Raw genomic sequence first — 25,996 nt, 5'->3', positions numbered from 1 at the left:
CTGCCCCTCCTCTGGCCCACGAAATGAGCATGCAAAACTCCAAGAACTTCTGAAGGATCATGGCAATGGAGACCACTTGGAGAGCGGCGCAAGGCAGCCTCGGTAAGAAGACCTTGCCACACACAGGCTGGGCACGCCTGACGGTAATAGGAAAGGAATGGCAAAATGGGAGACTTTTGTGTGATAACAGGCCTACCTCCCAATCCTAGTGGGCTGGACACAAACTTTGTGATGCACTGTAGCATCTGCCATCCTGCATGGCCTGCCTCGGGCACCCCAGGATTTCCCCAGCCTTCCTGGCACATCTAACCTGGGATTCAATCCACTTAAGGATCTTAACAAGTAGGAGCCATTAGACTTCGCTACCGCTTCACAGCCCTCTCTAAACGGTTTACAGAATCATCCTCTTGCCCCCAACAATCTGGGTCCTCATTTTACCCACCTCGGAAGGATGGAAGGCTGATGAGTCAACCTTGAGCCTGGTGAGACTTGAACTGCCAAATTGCAGGCAGCCGGAAGGCAGCAGCAAGAGCCTGCAGTACCGCACTCTAACCACTGCGCCACCGAGGCTCAAGCAAAATGATCACGTCCCACCTTGTTTTAAGAACTGGGGCAACTACCCCCACCCATCTACTGTGTTTCTATAGAGATGCAGAATACTAAAGGTGAGAGAACTAGACTTAGAATGATTTTATTGTCACTTTGGAGTGGAGTAATTTACAAGTGGTGCCAGATCAGCCAAGTGGGCCCTGTAGCCTGCGGAAGATTTCTGCATACTGGACAGCCTTATAGCCTGCACTGGATCTCCCCCACCCCATGAGCCCCCTCCCCAGCTCTGCTTAATAACCTGTCCAAGCACTACAACTGGGAGAGCCAGGAGCCAGCAGTCGCTGAGCAAATCGGCCACCTGACACGATTCTGAACTCAACTGCGGTCATAAGTCAAAGGCCATTTGTAATTATGGGTTCCACCCGATTTCCACCCAATTAACCGAAACCTTACATCCTGGCTCTGGATGTTTGCTTCCCTCTGTCTCCTGCCTAGCACCTTTCCAACCAGCATCAGATTGCACCTGAGATAAAAGGGCACCCAAAATCATATTTTGAAAGCAAGGTTTGCACACAGACACACAGAGTCACTGATTGTCATCAATTCATATACCCAACTTGGCTGCTGACGATTTGGCACAGGATCCGGGCCTAAAGAGGCAGAGTCAACCTGACTTTCAGGGTGGGGGGTGGAGGTGTCAACCCCTCCCTCCAGCAGCCCCTTGGGGCGTGGCCCTGATCCAGACTCCTTGGTGCAGACCTTCCCTTTCCTCAGTTCTTGAGCCTGGTTTTCATAGCTGATGTTCAAGCAGAGAAGATGCCTCATAGTTGCCGATCTCACCCAGTTGGCCCACAGGCCTCTTGGTCAGCAGAAAGGGCCCACCCATTCTGCTTGCCACTCTCGCCTGTGCCATGTTCTCCAGGGGGAGACAGTGCTGAAGGGAGGCATTGCCCCCCGCTCTCCCCTCCCCCAGAATGCACCGAGCGCCACGGCCCAGATCTTCAGCTGGGGGCAGCATTCAGAAGTCCTTCCCTCCGCTGGACGCTTGCTCTGGCCTAACTGAAGCTGGGCCTTTGCTGGTGATCTGGGGCTCAATCCTCGGCTTGGTCTTCTTCGCCAGAAGCCAGGTCCACCCTCTGCTCATCCATGCGCTTGGCTTGGACCCGCTGGATGAGGCTGAAGAAATCCTCGTCGGGCACCGTGGGACCACGGGGGATGGAATGGGGCGGGGCACAGCGCTGGTCATCCAGACGGGAGGACTGCAGAAAAGAAGGGTGGATAAAAATAGATGGTTTTTTTAAAAAAAGTAATCTGCAATATTTACATTTTTGGTAAACTCATTCAATGAATCCAAGCTCTGGAAGCTGAGATAAGATGCACTGCATTGATAGGTAAAGGTAAAGGTTCCCCTCGCACATATGTGCTAGTCGTTCCCGACTCCAGGGGGCGCTGCTCATCTCCGTTTCAAAGCCGAAAAGCCAGCGCTGTCCGAAAACGTCTCCGTGATCCTGTGGCTGGCATGACTCAACGCCAAAGGTGCACGGAACAGTTACCTTCCCACCAAAGGTGGTCCCTATTTTTCTACTTGCATTCTTTTTTAATTGAAAAAGTTACAAATTTTTCCCCCTTCCCCCCCACTCCCTAACCCCCCTCCCCCTCCCCTCCCCCCATGGCTTCTGCAAGATGAAATCCAAATTAATATCACATTATATAATACTTTACCACCCTTTTACACCACCCCCTATGTGCTAAACATTTCTTTCTAACATTATTATTATGTCCCCTGTATACTATACCCTTCAAAACAACATTCGGCTATGAAACTATATAATAAATCCTAATTTGGCATTTATTCTACTCATAATCTACCCATTTCCTCCACCCCCATACGTATATCTCTTAATTCAAATCTTTTAAGTACATTAATTAAACATAACATCCCTTTTCCTGAACTAAGCAATCAGTAACGTTACCTATCACCTTCTACTTGCATTTTTTACATTCTTTCGAACTGCTAGGTTTGCAGAAGCCGGGACAAGTAACGGGAGCTCACTCCACTACGTAGCACTGGGGATTCGAACCGCTGAATTGCCGACCTTTTGATCGACAAGCTCAGCGTCCTAGCCACTGAGCCACCATATCCCACACAATTTCACAGGAACCATGAGATAAATCATAAAGCAAAGTGCAGGAATATTCCTTTATCCCAATGTTCTGCAAATCTACGTACGCTACAAACTGTACGATTGTTAAAAGTGAATGGGAGTGCGGGTGAGTCAACAGGAGCAGCCGCTGCGGGACAAGAGATGATAGTTGTGCTTTAAAAATTATGATTTAAACTGAGTTGCTTTAAAGCAAGCCTTTTTTTCTAATGATTTAAATCGTGATTTAAATTGACTTGATTTAAATCAAACCCACCCTGGCAGAAAAGCGAAGAGAAAAGCCATAATCATGACTTAAGGGAGGGGAACTAAGCCAAGTCTTTCTTTTGGGTTGCACCAGGCCCAGCCAGTGGTGAAATCCCATTTTTTTCACTACCGCTCTGTGGGCGTGGCTTGGTGGGTGTGGTCTGGCTTGGTGGGCGTGGCTTGCTAGGCATGGCAGGGGAAGGATATTGCAAAATCCCCATTTCCTCCCGATCAGCTGGGACTCGGGAGGCAGAGAATAGATGGGGGCGGGGCCAGTCAGAGGTGGTATTTGCCGGTTCTCTGAACTACTCAAAATTTCTGCTACCGGTTCTGCAGAACCGGTCAGAACCTGCTGGATTTCACCCCTGGGCCCGGCTTCCTTGCCAGCCAGCTTTGCGGGGCTGTCAGGAGACTTCCGTGTGAGGCCGTAAGAACACCATACAAGGCGCTGAGCATCTTGGGAGGAAAAGCGTGAGAAAGCAGGACGGGTGGAATCTAATTTAGAGGACAGTCAGTGTTTGAAGGACTAAAGCTGACTTTAGAGGGGCAGGCAGGAAGAGCCCTACACTCTCAAGGTCTTTCCCTACAGTGGAAAAGGATTGTCCCCTCCTGCTTGGCTCCCCAAATGGAGGACAGCCTGCGCTTGGTCCCTGAGGCTTCTGGACTGGCACCACACCAGTGACCTTCCACCAAAAGCTAAAATTTGCCCAATGCTAGATAAAAAAAAAGTTAGCCACAACGTCTCATGAACTGGACCAGACTGCTCTGAACAAACTAAACAATAAATAAAATAAAATAAAATAAAATAAAATAAAATAAAATAAAATAAAATAAAATAAAATAAAATAAAATAAAATAAAACAGCCATATGTCGTTTATTTCATTACTACATTTCTATCCCGCTTTGTTGAAAATGGCCTATGTCGGGGGTGTCCTTTCCCCCTCCCCATTTCATCTCCATCTCAACAATCAAGGAGAGAAGCAACCTAGAACTAAGGAGAAATTTCCTGACAGTGAGAACAATTAACCAGTGGAACAACTTGCCACTAGAAGTTTTGAATGCTCCGACACTGGAAGTTTTTAAGAAGAGATTGGATAACCATTTGTTTGAAGTGGTGTAGGGTTGGACTAGAAGACCTCCAAGGTCCCTTCCAACTCTATGCTAATTCTAATTATTCTAATTCTAATTATTCTAATAATCTCTATCCCCTATCCCCTATCCTATCCTTGCCTGTAAGGTAGATTTAGCTGCAAGAAAGCCAGTGGTTCAAAATCCCCGCTGTGAATCCCGTGGCTAAATGATGGCTTTATTTTTTTATTTTTTTTATTTTTCAATTTATATACCGCCCTTCTCCCTGAGGACTCAGGGCGGTGCACAGCCAGAATTAAAAACATGAAATACAAATATTAAAAACAATTAAAATATATATTGATCTGTCTCCGTCCACACACACACACAAACACAGCCAGCCGTGGGTTAAGAAAGTGCTTGGCACACACACAGGTCGTTATCTCAAACTTGGCAGCAATATAATCACCGTCTGCCAAGAGCTTTTACTGCAACAGATAACATAAAATTACATACGCATTGCAAATAGTCCAGCAAAACAATATCCCTTTCGGCAGCTTCAGACGTTGTTCAATGTGACTAGCCAAAGTTCGTTTTTGTTCGTCACGGAGTTTTACCAGCCACCACCCTCTCTTATATAGTCTCTGGGGTGTGGTCCAGTGACTCAATTCTAATCCCTAGCACGCCTCCTTAGCTGCTGCAACCGTTTATCACACCTTCGTTGGCGTGCGTCCAGGAATGACGGCTCTCCTTCGCTCTCATCCGAGACACCTGGCTCCTGGCTAATCTCCTCTCCCTCGGCCGGCACCTGAGACAGTGCCAGAGGGGAGGGGCCTGGAGAGGGAGGCCTGGCTGACTCCTCTTCCTCATGTTCGGAGATTTCTTCCTCCGATGAGATAGGCTCAGAGGGCGGGGCCACAACATATATAAATTTGACCCAAAAATTTAAAAATCACAAACCAATTAAAACATTTAAAAAATTTAAAAATTTCTTCCTAAACCAGCCCGGCTTGAACCCAGACCTTCGCCCCAAGGCCAAAGCGTTAACCCTAAAAGAGTTCTACGCTCACCCGGGGAACGCGAAGGCCTGAGCAACGAGAGAAGCCCCTCGTCCCTGGGAGCTTTGGCAGAGGTTGAATTTCCCTCCCATTTCCTGTTAGAATTTCCCACCAAGTGTAGGAAGGGCGAGAGAGCCACCAACCTACCTGGCATTTCATCAGCATGTTGAAGAATTCATCGCCAGGTTCCTGGGCCTCGCCGTCCATGCGGAGGTGACCGAGGTTGCTGGGCGTGATGCGGAGGCCGGGCAGATTCCCCACACTGGCCCTCTGGTCATCGAGACGCCGGCTCTGGGAGCTGGCAATGAGGTCGAAGAGCTCCTCGGTCTGCGGGGAGGCCATGGACTGAGCTGGGAGAGAAACCAGTTGAGGGATGAGCAAGCCGGCCAGCCCTGGAGGAACCTTTAGTTACCTGGGACGGAGGGGTATCAGCTCAGCTCATTTCACTGACCTCGGAAGGATGGAAGGCTGAGTCAACCTTGAGCCAGTCAAGATCGAACTGCTAGTAGTGGGCAGAATTAGCCTGCAATACTGCATTCTAACCAAGGCACACCATGGCACACCATGGAAAGGAAGGGAGGGAGGGAGGGAGGGAGGGAGGGAGGGAGGAAGGAAGGAAGGAAGGAAGGAAGGAAGGAAGGAAGGAAGGAAGGAAAGGGGGGAGGGACGGAGGGAGGGAGCAAGGGAGGGAAAAAGGAAGAGCAATAGCCATAACCCTTAGAGTTATATACCGCTTTACAGTGCGGTATATAGCCTTCTTTACAGTGCGGTATATAGCCTTAGCCTTATCTAAGTGATTTACAGAGTCAATCTGGGTCCTCATTTCACCGAACTCAGAAGGATGGAAGGCTGAGTCAACCTTGAGCCAGTCAAGATCGAACTGCTAGTAGTGGGCAGAATTAGCTTGCAATACTGCATTCTAACCATGGCACACCATGGAAAGGGAGGGGGGGTGGAAGGAAGGAAGGAAGGAAGGAAAGGGGGAAGGGACGGAGGGAGGGAGGAAGGGAGGGAAAAAGGAAGAGCAATAGCCATAACCCTTAGAGTTATATACTGCTTTACAGTGCTTTAGAGTCTTCTCTAAGCAATTTACAGAGTCAATCTGGGTCCTCATTTTACCGACCTTGGAAGGATGAGTCAACACTGAGCTGGTCAGGATCGAACTGTTGGCAGTGGGCAGTGAGTTAGCCCTGCAGTGCTGCATTCTAACCAGTGGTGGGATTCAATTTTTTTTTACTACCAGTTCGGTGGGCGTGGCTTGGTGGGCATGGCAGGGGAAGGATACTGCATAATCTCCATTTCCTCCTGATCAGCTGGGACTCAGGAGGCAGAGAATAGATGGGAGCGGGGCCAGTCAGAGACGGTATTTACCGGTTCTCCGAATTACTCAAAATTTCCACTACCGGTTCTCCAGAACTGGTCAGAACCTGCTGAATACCACCTCTGATTCCAACCACTCTGCCACCACGGACTCCTTCGAATGGCACGAGGCAGCCTCGGTAAGAAGGCTGCGCCTTGCATAGGCTAGATGTGCCCATCAGTACTTGGAGAAAAATGATGAAGGTGAGCGAGGTACTTTGCATGGGCCAGGTGTGTATTGGGGGGGGGAGAGAGATAGATAGGTGGGAGACCTGCAGAGCCCGTGTCAGCATTCTAATGCTGCCATAAAGAGGAGAAGACGAGGCTTGACTTTTCACCTACTTATTTTCTCTGTAGATAATATCCCCTAGGAGATGGGATGGGAGGGGGGACATTCCTGTGGGTTGAAGTCAGGAGCTGGGGAGACTGACTTGGAAGATGGCCAATGAGACGCTGAGAATTGGGGAACGGAAAGGGAAGGGTTTGGGGTCAGAGGGTTAGTATCGGCTACGACGAAGTCAGGGCCAGATTGTCGTACTTAATAAATGGAAGATTTCAGCAAAGATTAATTGTTTGGGAATGCAATTTATTTGAGATGACATCGGAACCTGACACCCTGCAGTCGTAAGTGCAGGCAGGCTGCCAGGAACCTAAATTTTCATCATACGGCTGTGGGGGCCCTGCAAAGGCCACAACTCCAGGGAAAGGTGTATTTATTTATTTTTATTTATTTTATTAGATTTTTTTTTAATAAAAAGCTTTAAAAAATTTTTACAAATGTTTTCCCATCCCCCCTCCCATCTCCCTCCCCAACCCTCCCCCCCACCGACTTCCCAGAGCAAAATACAGGGTATAGCATTTAACAATCATATACTAACATATGCTAACTATCTATAGACCCTTAAAGGGGTGTGAAAGTGAAAGTTAAGAGGAAAGTGCTCGTTAGCGCTGGCAGCCCCGTTCAAAATTAATGGACTTTACAGGAGAATTAAGATTTAAAGATTAAAGAATTCAGTACTGACTTTTTACAAAGGATAATATTTACAACTAATTGGACTTATTGGACTTGTTGATTTGGCTGTGGAAAAAGTGCAATTTGAAATTTAGAAAATGGCTTCAAGGCAAATAAAAACTGGTGCTCCTAAAAATGCTGGGGCTTTATCTTTATCATCTAAAATGCAGTCTTTGCCAGCCCCAGCGGATTCACAAACATATTAGATTTTTATACCGCCCTTCTCCCACTGGACTCAGGGCGGTGAACAGCCAAGAATAAAAACATCACATACAAAATTTTAAATTTTAAAAAGAATTAAACAAATTTTGGCCCAATAAATTTAAAACACCCCAACTAAAATCAATTAACAATTAAAAATATCTAAGGGGGGAGGGGTGTTAAGACAGCCCGGCTTGATGAAATAAAAAAGTTTTAAGGTTTTTAGGGCACGGAGAAAAGCACAGAGATCTGGGATCCTACGTATCTCCGGGGACAGGTCATTCCAGAGGGCAAGTGCTGCCACAGAGAAGGCCCTCCTCCTGGGAGTCGCCAGCCAACATTGTCTGGCCGACGGCACCCTGAGGAGTCCCTCTCTGTGGGAGCATATTGGCCGGTGGGAGGCTATCGGTGGCAGAAGGCGGTCCCGTAAGTACCCAGGCCCGTTTAAGTAAATTTATTAAGTAAATCCCATTTTTCAGCACTGTCGTAATGTCAACTCTGAAGCTAGCCTGACCGAGGCCATCTTGGGGGGGGGGAGGCTTCAGTGCTGCCACAATGGTGCTGAGGGAGAGGGAGGGGGGAATAGAGATCTCTGGGGGTTTGGTAGCCAAAACAAAATAGTTTCCCCTGAGAACCAAGGACATTCCCACAGGTGGCTGAAGAGAGGAGGAGTGAAGTTTCCAAGCAACCAGACAGTACTTTGATTGGACCATGTGACTGATTGTTTGGAAAAGGGGGGAAAACTTATTTTTAATGAGGTGAAAACCGCGGGGACTTTTAGAGTCGGTTTTCACCAGCTTGTGCCAATATGATACATCCAATAAACGTCTGCTTGGAGGAAACTGCTTGCCTCGGAGTTCCCTTTGCTATAGGTGTATTACTTGGAACCCTGACACGTAATTTCGAATGGTTGCTAAACAAATAAGTCTTAAATTGAGAACTACCTGTAACTCCACCTTGATTCTCATTTAATGTAAGAAGGGACAGAGAGAACCTGAGCAGACTTTCAAGACTCTGTTGCTGGGTCTCCAATAACTATAATGTCCCTCAAATCCATGTGATGTTTGCTCCTCAACTTGGTTTACCTCAAAGCGCTGTCAAGAGGCCAGCAGGGCCCTTCCTTGGGTCAAAGTCTGTGCCTGTCTCTTTTCCCCCAAGGGGGGGAATTTCCGCCTGTCCATCGCAAGGACGCTTCTTGGCCATGTCATTATTGTGTCACCTAAAAAGTTGCGTTGCAGCTGTACAACAACAACCCAGCTCAGGACATGAAGGAAGGCTCGGGGAAGCTGGCGGCCCAGATATTAACAGAGTTGGAAGGGACCTTGTAGGTCATCTAGTCCAACCCTCTGCCCAAGCAGGAGACCCTACGCCATTTCTGACAGATGGCAGTCCAGTCTCTTCCAGTGATGAAGCTCCCAGAACTTCTGAAGGCAACTTCTGTTCCACTGGTGGATTGTTCTCACTGTCAGAAAATGTCTCCTTATTTCCAGGTTGAATCTCTCCTTGATCAGTTTCCATCCATTGTTCCTTGTCTGGCGTTTGGGTGCTTTGGAAAACAGGTTGACCCCCTCCTCTCTCAAATATTGGAATACTGCTATCCTGATCCTTCTCTTCCCTAGGCTAGCCAGGCCCAGTTCCTGCAACCGTTCATCATATCTTTTAGCCTCCAGTCACCTCATCATCCTGGTTGCTCTTCTCTGCACTCTTTCTAGAGTCTCAACCTCTTTTTTATAGTGTGGTGACCAAAACTGGATGCAGTACTCTAGGTGTGGTCTTACTAAGGCTTTATAGAGTGGTATTAGTACCTCCCTCGATCTTGATTGTATCCCTCTGTTCATGCAATTTGGGATTGTGTTGGCTTTTTTGGCTGCCGCCGCACACTCCTGGCTCCTATTTAACTGGTTGTCCACTGAGACTCCGAGATCCCCCTCACTGCTTGGCCCACTTACTCTTACTTACTAAGGTTGGCCTACTTACTCTGTGTTTCTTCCAGGGCAGGGAGAAGGGTAGCTGCTGCTTCATCCCTCTGGGAGTCCTCCAAAGGACACCTCTGGTCTTCCATCCGATTGCTCTGGAATTTGCTCAGGAGGTGAAAGAAGCAGTCCTCGCTGGAAGGGCCTCGCTTGATTTTCTGCAATGATGATGGCCATGAGACGTTGATATATATATAAACTTCTATACCGCCCTTCTCCTTTCGGACTCAGGGCGGTGAACAGCCAAAATAAAAACATTTATACATAACATTACAATTAAAAATAGATTTAAAATAATTAATAAATTTGGCCCGTAATTTAAAACTTGTCAATTTAAAATCAGTATCAAAATGTTAAAACCAACCCTAAAATCAAGACAGACCGGCTAACTGAAAAAAGTAAATTTTTAGGGCCCGACAAAAAGTCTGGAGGTCGGAGATCACTCGTATCTCTGGGGGTAGATTGTTCCAAAGGGTAGGTGACACCACAGAGAAGGCTCTCCCCCTGGGGGTCGCCAGCCGGCATTGTCTGGCTGACGGCAGCTGAGGAGGCCCTCTCTGTCGGAGCGAACTGGCCGGTGGGAGGCAATTGGTGGCAGAAGGCGGTCCCGTAAGTACCCCAGCCCTAAGCCATGGAGTGCTTTAAAGGTGATCACCAACACTTTGAAGCGCACCTGGAAGTCCACCGGAAGCCAATGCAGCTCACGCAGGAGTCACATGGGAGCGCCCCATCGCTCCCATAATCTCCCGTGCGGCCGCATTCTGTACCAGTTGGAACCTCCGGGTGTACCCCAAGGGGAGCCCCATGTAGAGAGCGTTACAATAGTCCAGACGAGAGGTGACGAGTGCTTGAGTGACCGTGCGTAGGGAGTCCGGGTCCAGAAAGGGGCGCAACTGGCGTATCAGGCGAACCTGATAGAAAGCCCCCCTGGCCACGGCGGTCATGTGCCCTTCTAAAGACAGCCGTGCATCCAGGAGGACACCCAAGTTGCGGGCCCTCTCCGTGGGGGCCAATGATTCGCCCCCAATAACCAGCGATGGCGTCAGCTGGCTATACCGGGACGCCGGCAGCCACAGCCACTCGGTCTTGGAAGGGTTGAGTCGAAGCCTGTTGCCCATCTCTGAACATTATCCCTAGGTTGCATTTCTCCCCCTCCACCAACTCGGAAAAAGATCTTAAAGGAGCCTTAATTTCTAGCGCAGCCTTATTTCTTTTTAATCCAATGACATTTATTTCATTCAAAGAGAAGTGAAAATGGAAAACTCCCCCCAAAATTGAAAACTTAAAAAAAAGAATCCCTAAAAAACACAAAACATACATGACACTGAAAAGAAATGTGCATTTAAAAAAAAAATACCCAACATATATACCGTCAATCAGGGTGGATAAAAATCAATGATTTTTTAAAAAAAATAAATAAAAAAAATCAGATTTTTTTAATTTAAATCGGATTTTTTTTTATTTAAATCGGATTTTTTTATTTAAATCAGATTTTTTTTGATTTTTATTGAATTTATTTTAATAAAAAACTTTCGGGGTAAAAATCTATCGTAAGGTAGTTTTCTATTTAAGATACATAAATAATTTAGTTTATTCAGCATGAAACGGAGCTTAGTTATGTAGCACGAGGCTGTATATTCTGCAACACTGGGACTATCGGTGAGTCAACAGTGGGTCAAAGGAGTAGCAGAGATGACAGTTGCTCTTTAAAAGTTATGATTTAAATCGAGTCGATTTAAATCAAGCCTTTTTACTAGTGATTTAAATCATGATTTAAATCGACTCGATTTAAATCAAATCCACCCTGCTGTCAACTCATAAAGCTTTCCAGGCCTGAGTTTCTTTCAGCTGCTTCTGTTAAACTCCACACTGGAGAGAGTTAAACTGTTTCCCTTCAATAGAGAGTTTCACAGCGATGTCACCTGCTGGTTATAAATACTGTTCCTGACAGTAAACTTGTCTCTCCCTGCTCCCACTGCAAAAAAACCCACAAAACCTTAGCTTGTTGTCTCCACAACGTTAGCTTTCCGCCTTACGGTGCTGAAAGACAAGGAAACAGAAATACTCCAAAGACACGGAAAGGCTGGGCTGAGGTGGGGACAGGGTGTCCATCTTCCCAAAAGTCGTATTTAGAAATAAGAGTCTAAAATTATTGGCTGCGATTTTAAAAACAGCCTGGCCTTGTAGAGGCAGAAGGAGGACAGCCCGTTCCATGCGGCTTTGCTCGCCGAAATTATTTCTAAACCGTGTGCCCCGATTAGCAATATTTACAAATCTTTGCTCTGATTCGCAACAGCTATTCCGTGCTGTAACCATAAACTCTAAGTCAGAGACAGAACAGAGGTGGAAGGGACCCTCGAGGTTTTCTAGTCCAACCCCCTGCTCAAGCAGGAGACCCTATAACCGTGATGGCGAACCTATGGCACGCGTGCCACAGGTGACACGCGGAGCCATATCTGTGGGCACGCGAGCGTTGCCCTAGTTCAGATCCAACCAACTGATTTTCGGGCCTTCCGGGCTCATCGGAAGTCGGGAAATGGGCTGTTTCCAGCCTCTGGAGGCCCTCCGGGGGTTGGGGAAGACCATTTTCACCCTCCACAGGTTCCTAGAAAGCCTCTGGAGCCTGGGGAGGGCGAAAAACAGGCCTATCGGTCCCACTAGGCCATCATGTGCCAAAAGTGGGGGGCAGAGGGGGGTGTCATGCATACATGCGCGGGGCTGTGGGGGGCTTTGAATTATGGGTGTCGGCACGCGCGTGCACGACCCCCCCATGCGCTCCCCCCGCTTTTGGCACACGACAGCAAAAAGGTTAGCCATCACTGCACTATAACCAGCGAGGGCTAACCTTTTCCAGACCTAGTGCCCAAAGCGCAAGCGCGGGCACTCAAACCCCCAAAAGGCAAGGCGAGCACGGCCCCTGTGCATGTGTCCCGCTCCCCACGCATGCACGCACGCCAGTGGTGAAATCCTCTGCGGGACGCCACCGCGTGTGAAGTAAACGCACTAAACGCACGCTTCGGGTGGAAAAAGGAGCCGTTTGAAGGTAAGTAGAATAGCGAGGGGTGCGGGAAACAGCTGTGCCGCGCGATTTAGATTTGCTAGAAAGCAGGATTTCCTGCTTTCTAGCGAATATAAATCGCACAGCACAGCTGATCGTTGGAAATACCGGTTCAGACCAACCGGTAGCTTTTATCACTACCGGTTCACCTGAACTGGTGCGAACTGGTAGGATTTTACCACTGATGCCCCCTGCACGCGTTCCCCGCACATACGCAAGCACCCCCGCATGCCCTCCGCGTGCCCCCACATGTGTGCGTGGCCCCCTGCTCCCCCGCATGCATGGCAGAGACACGAAGACCAGCTGGTCAGCAGGAGGCACACATGCATGCACAGCGGAGCTTAACTGGGACGACGGTTCGCGTGTCTTCAGAGAGGGCACTGTGTGCTACCTCCGGCACACGCGCCATTATGGCCCTATACCAGGGGTTAGCAACCTTAAACACTCAAAGAGCCACAAAGGTCCTAACCGGAAGCCTCCGTTCAATTCTGGAGCCGATCGAAAGTCCGGTTCCCCCACCATAGAGTCTCCTCCTAGCACGGTGTCCTTTTTCCTCTACCTATCCTAACCAAAAGCCCTATCAATTGTGGAGCCGACCGGCGACAGGGAGCCGCAGCAGAGGGATGAAAGAGCCACATGCGGCTCCAGAGCTGCGGGTTGCCGACCACTGCCCTATACCATTTCAGACAATTGGCAGTCCAGTCTTTTCTTCCCGTGATGAAGCACCTACAACTTCTGAAGTTGAAGCTGTCGAATTGTCGATGTCAGCGCCTCAACGCTGGCATAGAGAGCAGAGGAGAGAGATAAGCTCTGAACTTTTGCCTGCTAAATCCCTTTGAAGTCGGGTTGTCGTGGAAATGAGGACGGGGAGACATTCCTGGGAAATGACGAGAAAAGAAGTCTGGAGAATGACTTGGAAGATAGCCAATGAGAAGCAGAGATTTGGGGATCGGAAATTGGGGGGCAAAAGGTCAATCTTGTCCGCATCGAGTCATGATCCGGTGGCTGTGCTCAATTAAAGAAAAGATTTCCTTAAAGATTGGCAGTTTGGAAATTCATTTAATTTTGAGATAGCATCTAAGTCTGACAGTCAACCAGTGATTCTTGACAATTTTAAAACCTGTGGTTTTCAACTCCAGAATTTCCCTGCCAGCAAAAAAAGAGAAAGAAAGAAAGAAAGAAACCCTCCAGAAAAACAGCGTTTGTTCTTCAGGTGCTTCTGACCTGGGACAGGTTGTGGTCAGCTCCTTGTCTAGCCTATTAGCCTATAGCAGCCTGTTCATACAATGTTCCAGCAGGGAAGCTCTGGGTGAGGAATGGGGAGAATCAGGTTCCAGGCCCGCGCCCTTCAACCGCAGAAGCTTCCTGGAGAACCCTGCTTCAGTCGCTTGTCTCAGCCCAGCCTACCTCACAAGGGTGTCGTTCCTCTAAGACCCCGTTTCTCAACCTGATTCTCAAAAATAATACGCTGGGAATTGGCAAGCATCACAGAATCAAGCAATACAAGGTCTGTCGGATAAGGACGTCCAAAATTTCATTGTAGACGAAAAGCCATGTCCCGTTTTTGCAATCCTGGCTGCTTTAAGATGGGTGGATTTCAACTCCCATCCAGAATGCAGGCTGGGGAATTCTGGGAGTTGAAGTCCACGCCACTTACAATCGCTGAGGCTGCCAGACTCAAAGGTGTCAGACTCACCTGACAAAGGTGCAATCAGTAATAAACAAGAGTCAGAAGAGCGGGTGCACATGGGCGCACATGCGCATGCACCCATGTTCCTTGACGCCTGGTGATTTCATGCTTTGTGTTTTCTCTGAGCAGCCTTGCAGAATTATTAGTCCTTGTTTTATCTCTGGGATTCTTCCAGCCTAGCCCACAACCACTTAATGCTTCTTGTAGAGCCGTGATGGCGAACCTATGGCACGCGTGTCACAGGTGGCATGTGTAGCCATACTGGTGGGCTCCGGTGTGCATGTGCGTGCCAGCCAGCTGGTTTTTGGGCCTTCTGGGCCCACCAGAAGTAGGGAAACAGCCTGTTTCCTGCTTCCAGAGGGCCTGGTGGGGTGGTGGGGAAGGGCCGTTTTTCTCTCTCCCCAGCCTCCAGAGCCTTTCTGGGGAGGGCGAAAACAGCCTTCCCAGCCCCCCCGGAGGCCAAAAAAGGCCCGTTTGCCATCTTCTGGTCCCACCAGAAACGGGACTTCCGGTCCCACTGGAAGTTGGCAAACAGGCCATTTTCGGCCTCCGGAGAGCCTCGGGGGGGCGGGAGGCCGTTTTTGCCCTCCCCAGACTTCTAGAAAGGCTCTGGAGGCTGGGGAGAGCAAAAAATGGGCCTACTATGCCATTGCGTGCCAGGAGCGAGGGAGCAGGGGTGGGGGTCACGCGTGCATGCGTGGGGCGCATAGAATTATGAGTATGGGCACACGCACATGCGACACCCCCATTCCTGGCATGTGATGGCAAAAAGGTTAGCCATCACTGTTGTAGAGGGCAGAAAGTGTGTTAATCTGCCACAGCAAAAAAACTCAGGAGGTCTCACCCTTTCTGACCAACCCACTGGATTCAAAGCTCACAAAACTGATGCCATTTCATCCCATGGCTTTAGGAGAAGGTGGCCGTCGATGCCAACGGCAGAGCAACCGGCCACGGTCATCTGCTTCCTGGCAATCCCTAATTTAACCAAGAGTTTACACTTTTGGCTCAGTGTGTGTGTTTGGGCTGGGCTCCCTTCAAGGATGCACAGATTTCTGGAGGACCGCTGCCCACCTGCCTTCGGGTTGGCACAAAAGCTCTCTTTGCCAAGTCCTCCTGCACAACAGCAAATTGAGCTGACTTTTAACACACACACATACACACAGTCTGCATGAAGAGGCTGGCGAATTTCTCCCAGTTTCATTCCCTTCCCGCCTGCTGTTAGGAAGAGAATCAGGATCGATCGCTCTCCCAAAAACGAGTGGAGGCAGAGTAAATTAGGATGCAGGTTTAGCCTCCTTTGGAACAGGTTGTGGGCACGGGGGGGGGGGACTGGGGGAGGATAAGTGTGTGGGATGGAGCAAAAGGGAGTTAGCTAAGCTATTTTGGAACACGGGTCTTTTGGGATAAGGCCGTGTCCAAAACGAGATCAGCTAAAAGGCACAGGAGGTGGGGAAGGAGCCAAACTGAAGCAGAAGACAATAGCACTTAATATACCGCTTCACAGTACTTTTACAGCCCTCTCTAAGCGGTTTACAGAGTCAGCCTATCGCTCCCGCCCCCCCCCCCCCCAGCAATCTGGGTCCTCGTTTTATTGACCTCGGAAGGATAGAAGGCTGAGTCAACCTCGTGCCGGTCAGAATCGAACTCCTGGCAGTGAGCAGAATTAGGCTGCAATACTGCATTCTGACCACTGCGCCACCATAGCTCTTAAATAGATATAGAGCTAGACAAATAGACAGACAGACATAGAGATAGATAGCCAGAGCCCTTAGACTTATATACCGCTTCATAGTGCTTTTACAGCCTTCCCTAAGCAGTTAGAGAGGTAGATAGATCGATATAGATGGATGGATGGATGGATGGATGGATGGATGGATAGATGGATGGATAGATAGATAGATAGATAGATAGATAGATAGATAGATAGACAGACAGACAGACAGACAGATAGACATAGAGACAAATAGCAATAGCCCTTAAGACTTATATACCGCTTCATAGTGCTTTTACAGCCCTCTCTAAGCAGTTAGAGAGGTAGATAGATCGATATGGATGGATGGATGGATGGATGGATGGATGGATAGATAGATAGATAGATAGATAGATAGATAGATAGATAGATAGATAATAGAGAGATAGATAATAGACAGACAGACATAGAGACAAAGAGTAATAGCCCTTAGATTTATATACGCTTTACAGTGCTTTTACAGCCCTCTCTAAGAGGTTTACAGAGTCAGCCTCTTGCCCCCAACAATCTGGGTCCTCATTTGACCCACCTCGGAAGGCTGAGTTAACCTCGAGCCGGTCAGAATCGAACTCCTGGCAGTGAGCTGAATTAGCCTGCAATACTGCATTCTGACCACCGCGCCACCACGAAGCGGGGACTTACGTTGCAAGTCAGAAAGGCAGAAGGGAAGCCATCGGTGTATTGTGAGTCCACCAGGGGCTAAGCGGCATCTTAACAACAGTTGGGTGTCACTGAAGCACAACGGGGCTCAACCCTCCTCCCTCCTCCCGATTAAACTGTACAAAGTCCAGCCATGGAAAACTCCCATTTTCCGATGCCATGAGAAATAGCCGCTACATCGAATTAGCCTCTCCACCCACTGTTTAAAGAAACCTTCTGCAGCACAGAATTTGTAATCTCTTTACCGCCGTTGTTTCTCAATGTTTACTAAGTTTACATTATGTGGATAATTGCCAGAATTTTCTCCAGCCAGCATGCTCCCAGAATTACTTACTGGCAGTCCTTTTCTTTTCTTTTTTTTTTCCCTTTCCTTTTTCCTTCCCTTCCTTTTTCTTTTCCTGTTCTTTCCTTTCCTTTTTTTTTTTTTTAATTTGATTTATATGCCGCCCTTCTCCGGAGACTCAGGGCGGCTTACAATGCGTTAAGCAATAGCGTTCATACTTTTGTATATTTTTTATACAAAGTCAGCTTATTGCCCCCACAAACTGGGTCCTCATTTTCCCCACCTTAGAAAGGATGGAAGGCTGAGTCAACCTTGAGCCTGGTGGGATTCGAACTTACAGTAATTGCAGATAGCTGGTGCTACTTAATCACAATGCTATCAGTCTGCTGAGCCACCAGCCACCCTACCCTTCCCCTTCCCTTCCTTTCCTTTCCTCTCCTTTCTTCCTCCCCTTCCCCCTCCCCGTTCCCTTCCTCCCCCCCCTCTCTTACATACACACACACTTAACCGCCCATCTTTGAACTAATTTTGGCTGGCTCCCAACGACATATAAAACGATATTAAAACTACAAAACTAAACACATTAAAACAGAGGTCTTCAAACTTGGAATTCTGGGCGCTGAAGTCCACAAGTCTTAAAGCCGCCAAGTTTGAAGACCTCTGAATTAAAACGTTAAAAGTTACAAAAACTGGGTGCCAAGTCAATCTTCTAATTTGCATTCATCCTTGGCACGGATTTTCCCAAGCTTTACGGAAGGTGAGCCAAGCCCTGCCACACTTCAGGGGGGCAGAGTGGATGGCATGGAATCAACCAGGACCAAGGGAGGAGCTACCACCGAAAAGGCTACCCTTCCTATCTTCCACCCGATGGCAATATTTATAGGGGAAGGGGCTAAGTAAGCCCATGCCCACCCTGTTTGACCTGGCGGGATGGATATTAGAGAAAGGTGCTTCCCAAGAGAGCACAGCACCTGTGCCAGGTGGAGCTTTTAAAAGTGACAGCCAGCACCTTGAGTGGCACCCAGAAAAAAAAACTTTAAAAAGTCTCCCACGCTGGCAAATGCATTGAATAAATAAAAATAAATAACGGAAGCTGCTATAGATTGAGAAAGCAACGCTCTAGGTAGGCAGATCGAGAGCTGGCTCTTCTGGAAAAGGACCAAGGAGCCCTCAGCATCCTCACGGCAGCGCGTGGAAAGCGGCTTCCCAGCAGCTGGAAAAGGGCAGATAGATCCCACCAACTCCGCGAGACTTTCTATTGTAGCGAAGCAAGCTAGATTAAACCTGGGTTAGTTTAAACTACCTTGGAGATGGAGTGGGGGGAGAGAAATCGGCTGGGAAACAGGCGCCCGCGGCAAAATTCCCAGGGTGGGTTTTTGTGCCCACGCAAGGAATGTGGAAAAGCCCCACTGGAGCCCAGCCCGCCCCCCCTCGGGCTTCCACACTTCTCCTTTAAGCCGAGATGCCACTGCTTGGCTTTTGAGCATCGTGGCTTTTGAGCAACCTTTTGAGCAAAGGTTGGCAGTTTGGCGGTTCGAATCCCTAGAACAGCTCTCCTGCGTGAGCAGGGGGTTGGACTAGATGACCTCCAAGGTCCCTTCCAACGCTGTTACTGCTTGTTTTTGTTTTTTTTTTTGGAAAAAAGTTTTTTATTTTTAAAGAAACATACATAAAACCATCTTCAATGGCAAACAGCCTGTCGGTTGGTTCCAAGCCTTTTGTGCATCCTTTCCCAAATTCATAGCTTACAATTGACAGTTTACCTTATCATCGACCTAATATATATATAGTCTTCGGAGAAAGGCGGCATACAAGTTGAACAAATAAATAAATATATATCCTTATCCTCATGAATCATTTATTTGACTATGACTATGTCTTCCCTCGTTATCATTCCAAGTATTTTTAAGATTTAAGCTAATTTTTATTTAGAACATTCATCCCCACCTCCTGAATCTGTCCAATCATCATCCATCCTATATGTTATATTTCACATATTTCTACCATTCTTGCCTTGTAAAAAAATGCCTACCTTATTTCATTTCAAGTATTTTAAGATTTAAGCTAATTTTTATTTAGAACATTCACTCCCACCTCCTGAATCCATCCAATCCTCATCCATTCTTATATGTTACATTTCACATATTTCTACCATTCTTGTAAAAAAATCTCCACCTTATTTCAAGTATTTTTTTTTTAATTTGATTTATATGCCGCCCTTCTCCGGAGACTCAGGGCGGCTTACAATGCGCTAAGCAATAGCCTTCATCCTTTTGTATATTTATACAAAGTCAGCTTATTGCCCCCACAAACTGGGTCCTCAATTGACCTACCTTAGAAAGGATGGAAGGCTGAGTCAACCTTGAGCCTTGGAGAGATTCGAACCAGCATTAATTGCAGGCAGCTGTGTTAATAACAGGGTGCTTAGACCACTGTACTATCAAGTATTTTAAGATTTAAGCTAATTTTTATTTAGAACATTCATCCCCACCTCCTGAATCTATCCAATACTCATCCATTCTATGTTATATTTCACATATTTCTACCATTCTTGTCTTGTAAAAAAAATCTCTACTTTATTTCATTTCAAGTATTTTAAGATTTAAGCTAACTTTTATTTACAACATTCACTCCCACCTCCTGAATCTATCCAATACTCATCCATTCTTATATGTTATATTTCACATATTTCTACCATTCTTACCTTGTAAAAAAAATCTCTACCTTATTTCATTTCAAGTATTTTAAGATTTAAGCTAACTTTTATTTAGAACATTCACTTCCACCTCCTGAATCTATCCAATCATCATCCATCCTATATGTTACATTTCACATATTTCTACCATTCTTGTCTTGTAAAAAAATCTCTACCTTATTTCAAGTATTTTAAGATTTAAGCTAACTTTTATTTACAACATTCACTCCCACCTCCTGAATCTATCCAATCATCATCCATCCTATATGTTATATTTCACATATTTCTACCATTCTTGTCTTGTAAAAAATCTATTTCATTTCAAGTATTTTAAGATTTAAGCTAACTTTTATTTACAACATTCACTCCCACCTCCTGAATCTATCCAATCATCATCCATCCTATATGTTACATTTCACATATTTCTACCATTCTTGTCTTGTAAAAAAATCTATTTCATTTCAAGTATTTTAAGATTTAAGTTAATTTTTATTTACAACATTCACTCCCACCTCCTGAATCTATCCAATCATTATCCATTTTTATATGTTACATTTCACATCTTTCTACCATTCTTGCCTTGTAAAAAAAATCTCGACCTTATTTCAGTTCCATGTTACTGCTTGTTGATGGAAAGCACCCCCTCCGCGGTTGAAGAAAGCGGGGCTAACACAAAACACGCAAACTTTGCTCCGACTTGCCCGTTCTGGCGACGTCCCCCACCCGCCCGCGGGCGCCCGCTTGCAAAAGCAACCCCGTGCAGGAACCCCGCTGCAGCCGCCGGCTTCCAGCTGCGGAGCTGCTCCTTCTCGCTCGGCGCTTCCCGAAGCCCCAGCCGGCTTACTCACCCGGCCCGGCTCATCCTCCTCCGTCCCCTCTTCCTCCGCTCCGAGCAGCCGGGAGCAGCCCCGCCCCGGCGAGCCGGAGTAATGTGCCGGGGACGCCGCTCTGCTTGCTCTGGAGTTTGGGGGGGGTGGAGGGAAGGGGAGAGGGGCTGCTCAGAAGGGAGAGCCAAGAGCTCTCTAAATCCTGCCCCCCTTTTTTGTGGGGGTGTGGGGTGTGTGTGGAGGAGGACAACTCCGGCTTCCTTAGGAAGATCCCAGATGAAAAGAGGATTTCTGGATGGTGAGGATGATTTGATCCACGGAACGGCTTGCCACTAGAAGTTGTGGGGGCTCCATCACTGGAGGTTTTCAAGAAGAGACTGGCCAGCCATTCAAGCAAGGGATTGGACTAGAAGACCTCCAAGGTCCCTTCCCTAATTGTATTCTATTTTTGGACAACAAGTAACTGGGTGGAAGATTATTTATTTATTTATTTATTTATTTAATTAATTTTTTTAATTTTTTTTTTAATTTGATTTATATGCCGCCCTTCTCCGGAGACTCAGGACGGCTTACAATGCGTTAAGCAATAGCCTTCATCCATTTGTATATTTATACAAAGTCAGCTTATTGCCCCCACAAACTGGGTCCTCAATTGACCTACCTTAGAAAGGATGGAAGGCTGAGTCAACCTTGAGCCTGGGGAGATTTGAACTTGCAGTAATTGCAGGCAGCTGATGTTAATAACAGGGTGCTTTAGACCACTGTACTACCAAGGCTCATATTATTATTATTATTATTATTATTATTATTATTATTATTATTATTATTATTATTATTTATTACATTTCTATACCGTCCTTCTCCCGAAGGACTCAGGGCGATGTACAGCTATAATAAAATGATACCAGCACAAAAATTAAAAACAATTTAAAATAATTTAAAGCATTGGCTGGTATTTAAAACCCCTAGCTAAAACCCCTTTAAAACCATTAAAACCCACTTAAGTTAATTCATTCGGTCAGGCTGGCTTGCTGAAACAATAAAGTCTTTAGCGCACGATGGAAGATACGGAGATCGGGGATCCTCCTTATGTCCGGGGGCAGCTCATTCCATAGGGGATGGAGCCCCCACATTTATTGGCTTGATTTATATCGATTTATATCAGGGCGGCTTACAATGTGCTCAGCAATAGCCTTCATCCTTTTGTATATTTATACAAAGTCAGCTTATTGCCCCCACAATCTGGGTCCTCAATTGACCTACCTTAGAAAGGATGGAAGGCTGAGTCAACCTTGAGCCTTGGAGAGATTCGAACCTGCAGTAATTGCAGGCAGCTGGTCTTAATAACCAGCTTAATAACAGGGTGCCTTAGACCACTGTACTACCAAGGCTCTTTTCAAGAAGAGATTGGACAGCAATTTGTGTAAATAGTGTAGGGTCTGCTGCTTCGGCAGGGGGTTGGACTAGAAGATCTCCAAGGTCCCTTCCAATTTTCTTATTCTGTCATTCTCTTAATTCCTTCAGCAGAAATCTTTCATCACTCCCTAGTCCAGTGTTTCTCAACCTTGGAAGCTTGAAGATGGGTGGACTTCAACTCCCAGAATCCCCCAGCTGGGGGATTCTGGGAGTTGAAGTCCACCCATCTTCAAGCTATCAAGGTTGAGAAACACTGCCCTAGTCCATAGCTGAACTACAAATCCCAGCATCCCCTATCATGCTGGGGATGCTGGGAACTGTGGTCTGACAATATCCTGGGAGGCCCCATTGTCTTACTTCTGGGAGAAGCAGCAGAGTACAGAGACCGCCTGATACTCAACGGTTCCCCCCCCCCCCCCCGTAGAAAGTTCCCCTCCAAAGGAAAACAAGATTTAAAATTCTGAAAAGTACTTTTTCTGCATTAGGGGTGACAATGGAAAACAGTTTCAGGACGAGGACAGCTGTGGTTATCATCGTGATTTTTTTTTTTTGATTCCCTCCCTGTGAGGAAGCAGGCTGTAGGATATCCCATCCAGTTCTTTGTGGCCAAAAAAAGACCACCCAATCGAAACGCAGTAGCAACCCACCCACCAAATATCTAGCAGGAATACAGAATAGAATACAGAAGAACAGAGTTGGGAGGGACCTTGGAGGTCATCTAGTCCAACCCACACACCCAAGCAGGAGACCCTACACCATTTCTGACAGATGGCAGTCTGGTCTCTTCTTGAAGGCCTCCAGTGATGAAGCTCCCACAACTTCCGAAGGCAACTTCTGTTCCATGGGTTGATTGTTCTCACTGTCAGGAAATTTCTCCTTATTTCCAGGTTGAATCTCTCCTTGTTCAGTTTCCATCCATTGTTCTTTGTCTGGCCTTCGGGTGCTTTGGAAAATAGCTTGACCCCCTTCCTTCTCTCTGTGGCAGCCCCTCAAATATTGGAAGATGACTATCCTGTCTCCCCTGGTCCTTCTCTTCCCTAGACCAGCCAGGCCCAGTTCCTGCAACCGTTCATCGTATGTTTGAGCCTCCAGTCCCCTCATCATCCTGGTTGCTCTTCTCTGCACTCTTTCTAGAGTCTCGACCTCTTTTTTATAGTGTGGTGACCAAAACTGGACTCAGGATTCCAAGTATGGCCTTCCTAAGGCTTTATAGAGTGGAATTAACAAGAGCCTTGGTGGCGCAGCAGACTAAAGTACTGTTAAAGTAGCACTTAGCTGCCTGCAATTACTGCAAGTTCAAATCTCACCAGGCTCAAGGTTTGCTCAGCCTTCCATCCTTCCGAGGTAGGTAAAATGAGGACCCGGATTGTGGGGGCAATAAACTGACTGTATAAAAAATGAATACCGCTTAGGAAGGGGGGGCCAAAAGCCCTACTAAGCAGGTATATACAAAAGTATGAAGGCTATTGCTTAACACATTGTAAGCCGCCCTGAGTCTCTAGAGAAGGGTGGCATATAAATCGAACCAATAAATTTGGTTTAAGAGCCTTGGTAGTAGAGTGGTCTAAAGCACCCTGTTATTAAGACCAGCTGCCTGCAATTACTGCAGGTTCGAATCTCGCCAGGCTCAAGGTTGACTCAGCCTTCCATCCTTTCTAAGGTAGGTAAATTGAGGACCCAGTTTGTGGGGGCAATAAGCTGACTTTGTATAAATATACAAAAGAATGAAGGCTATTGCTTAGCGCATTGTAAGCCGCCCTGAGTCTCCGGAGAAGGGCGGCATATAAATCAAATTTAAATAAATAAATAAATAAATAAATAAATAAATAAATAAATAAATAAATAAATAAGGATCCTGAGTCAATCCCTCTGCTAAGGCAACAGAGGAAGCTCTTGGCGCTGTGTTATTTTATACGTATTTACTCATCCATTTTATACAGCTGCCCATCCCAAGATGGCAGAGTTACAGTTTGTGTCCTTCTCACAAGACAAAAAACCGTCACCGGAGCGAAGAGGCTGCTCTCAATTTGGACGGGACTCATTTCCAAGATTTGGCTCAGCTGCAGAGGCTTTTTTAAGCCAAGGAAAACGGGCACAGATGCCATGGCAAGGGAGCCATGTTCTCCTTCAACCAGCCAGAGATCTTGACCCTGGCATGATGAGGTGGGCAGTTTAAAGAGGGCCCTGCCACCTACGCTCGTAGTGCCAGGCATAGCAGATGGTACCGCAGTCAATGAAGAAGGAAAGAAAAGAAGAAGGAAAAAAATGCAAGAAGGGTGGAGCCTTCCCTCCCTGGCTCAGCTATTTTCCTGGAATGTGAAAAACGGCAATTCCTTCAATTAGGCCGAGGGAAGCCTTCAATTTCACACCCACTGCTGAAGGATCTTTGGCTTCCTTTCAGGAGGCCAAAAGAGAAGAACGCCGGCCTTCAAAATGAGGTTTTCTTCAGGGGCAACGTCTTTGCCAATTCAAGCCCAACATTGAGCAGAGCTAGACTGCACACACAGGTTACACACAGTTGGAAGGGACCTTGGAGGTCATCTAGTCCAACCCCATCAAACCCAAATAGGAGACCCTACACCATTTCTGACAGATTGTCAGCCCAGTCTCTTCTTGAAAGCCTCCAGTGATGAAGCTCCCACAACTTCTGAAGGCAACTTCTGTTCCATTGAGTTGATGGTTCTCACTGTCAGAAATTCTCCTTATATCCAGGTTGAATCTCTACTTGGTCTGTTTCCATCCATTATTCCTTGTCTGGCCTTCAGGGGCTTTGGAAAATAGCTTGAGCCCCTCATCTCTGGGGCAGCCCCTCAAATATTGGAAGATGCTATCCTGTCTCCCCTGGTCCTTCTCTTCACTAGACTAGCCAGGCCCAGGTCCTGCAACCGTTCATCCATGGGTGAAATCCAGCAGGTTCTGACAGGTTCTGGAGAACCGGTAGCAGAAAGTTTGAGTAGTTCGGAGAACCGGCAAATACCATCTCTGGCTGGCCCCAGAGTGGGGTGGGAATGGAGATTTTGCAATAACTGCCTGAAGGCGGTTAAATATTGGGAAAAAATACGGCAATGGATTTTGGAAATTACACAGATTAATTTGGAATTAAGGCCTGAGATTTTCCTATTGGGGGCAAAACCTTTGAATGTTAAATTAGATATATGGTTCTTGTTGATTCACATTATTACTGCAGCAAGATTAGCGTATGCGCAGGGGTGGAAAAATCACTAGTTAACGATGGATTTGAAAATAATATATAAAATTAATAAGTGTGCGGAATCAGATAGATTAACTAGATTGATCAATGGTAAAAAAAGATTCAGAATTTTATAACAGTTGGAAATTATGGTACGATTGGGTCCAGAAAAGCTGGGATAGAATAGATATATGATGATGTATATATATGATGGCAAATATGTATGTATAAAGGAATGACTTTATATTTATGGACAATGTAATCACATTATACCATGGTGGCAGGATTGTATATTTTATCGGTGTATTGGTATATAGAATATATTAATAAAAATTATTTTAAAAAAAAGAGATTTTGCAATATCCTTCCTCCAGAAGTGGGGTGGGAATGGGGATTTTGCAATATCATTCCTCCAGGAGTGGGGTGGGAATGGGGATTTTGCAGTATCCTTCCCCTGCCACGCCCACCAAGCCACGCCCACCAAGCCACGCCCTACCCTGCCCATAGAACCAGTAGTAAAAAAATTTGGATTTCACCACTGCGTTCATCGTATGTTTTAGCTTCCAGGCCCCTCATCATCCTGGTTGCTCTTCTCTGCACTCTTTCTAGAGTCTCAACCTCTTTTTTTATAGTGTGGTGACCAAAACTGGATGCAGGATTCCAGATGTGGTCTTACTAAGGCTTTATAGCAGTGTTTCTCAACCTTGGCCGCTGGACGATGTGTGGAGTTCAACTCCCAGAATTCCCCAGCCAGCAGAACTCTGCTGGCTGGGGAATTCTGGGAGTTGAAGTCCACAC

General features: G+C 46.8%; 1 protein-coding gene across 1 annotated transcript in view; it reads right to left on the bottom strand.

Annotated features, from left to right (window-relative positions):
- Window positions 1–852: 852 nt before the first annotated feature.
- Window positions 853–25,996, bottom strand: part of GPSM1 (G protein signaling modulator 1) — a 137,729-nt gene continuing 112,585 nt past the window's right edge. The window contains exons 12-14 of the mRNA XM_070955529.1: window positions 9,634–9,787; window positions 5,232–5,434; window positions 853–1,808 (exon numbers count right to left, since the gene is read on the bottom strand). Of these exons, the coding sequence (XP_070811630.1) occupies window positions 1,641–1,808; window positions 5,232–5,434; window positions 9,634–9,787 (525 nt within the window). The 3' untranslated portion in view covers window positions 853–1,640. The remainder of the gene's footprint in view (window positions 1,809–5,231; window positions 5,435–9,633; window positions 9,788–25,996) is intronic.

This window comes from Pituophis catenifer, unplaced genomic scaffold (genome assembly GCF_029215685.1).
Source record: "Pituophis catenifer annectens isolate HBS135680 unplaced genomic scaffold, rPitCat1.0.hap2 SCAF_17, whole genome shotgun sequence".
In the NCBI taxonomy this organism is placed as follows: domain Eukaryota; kingdom Metazoa; phylum Chordata; class Lepidosauria; order Squamata; family Colubridae; genus Pituophis; species Pituophis catenifer.
Note: the sequence above shows the minus strand (reverse complement) of the source record. Positions and strands in the feature narration are given on the sequence as shown.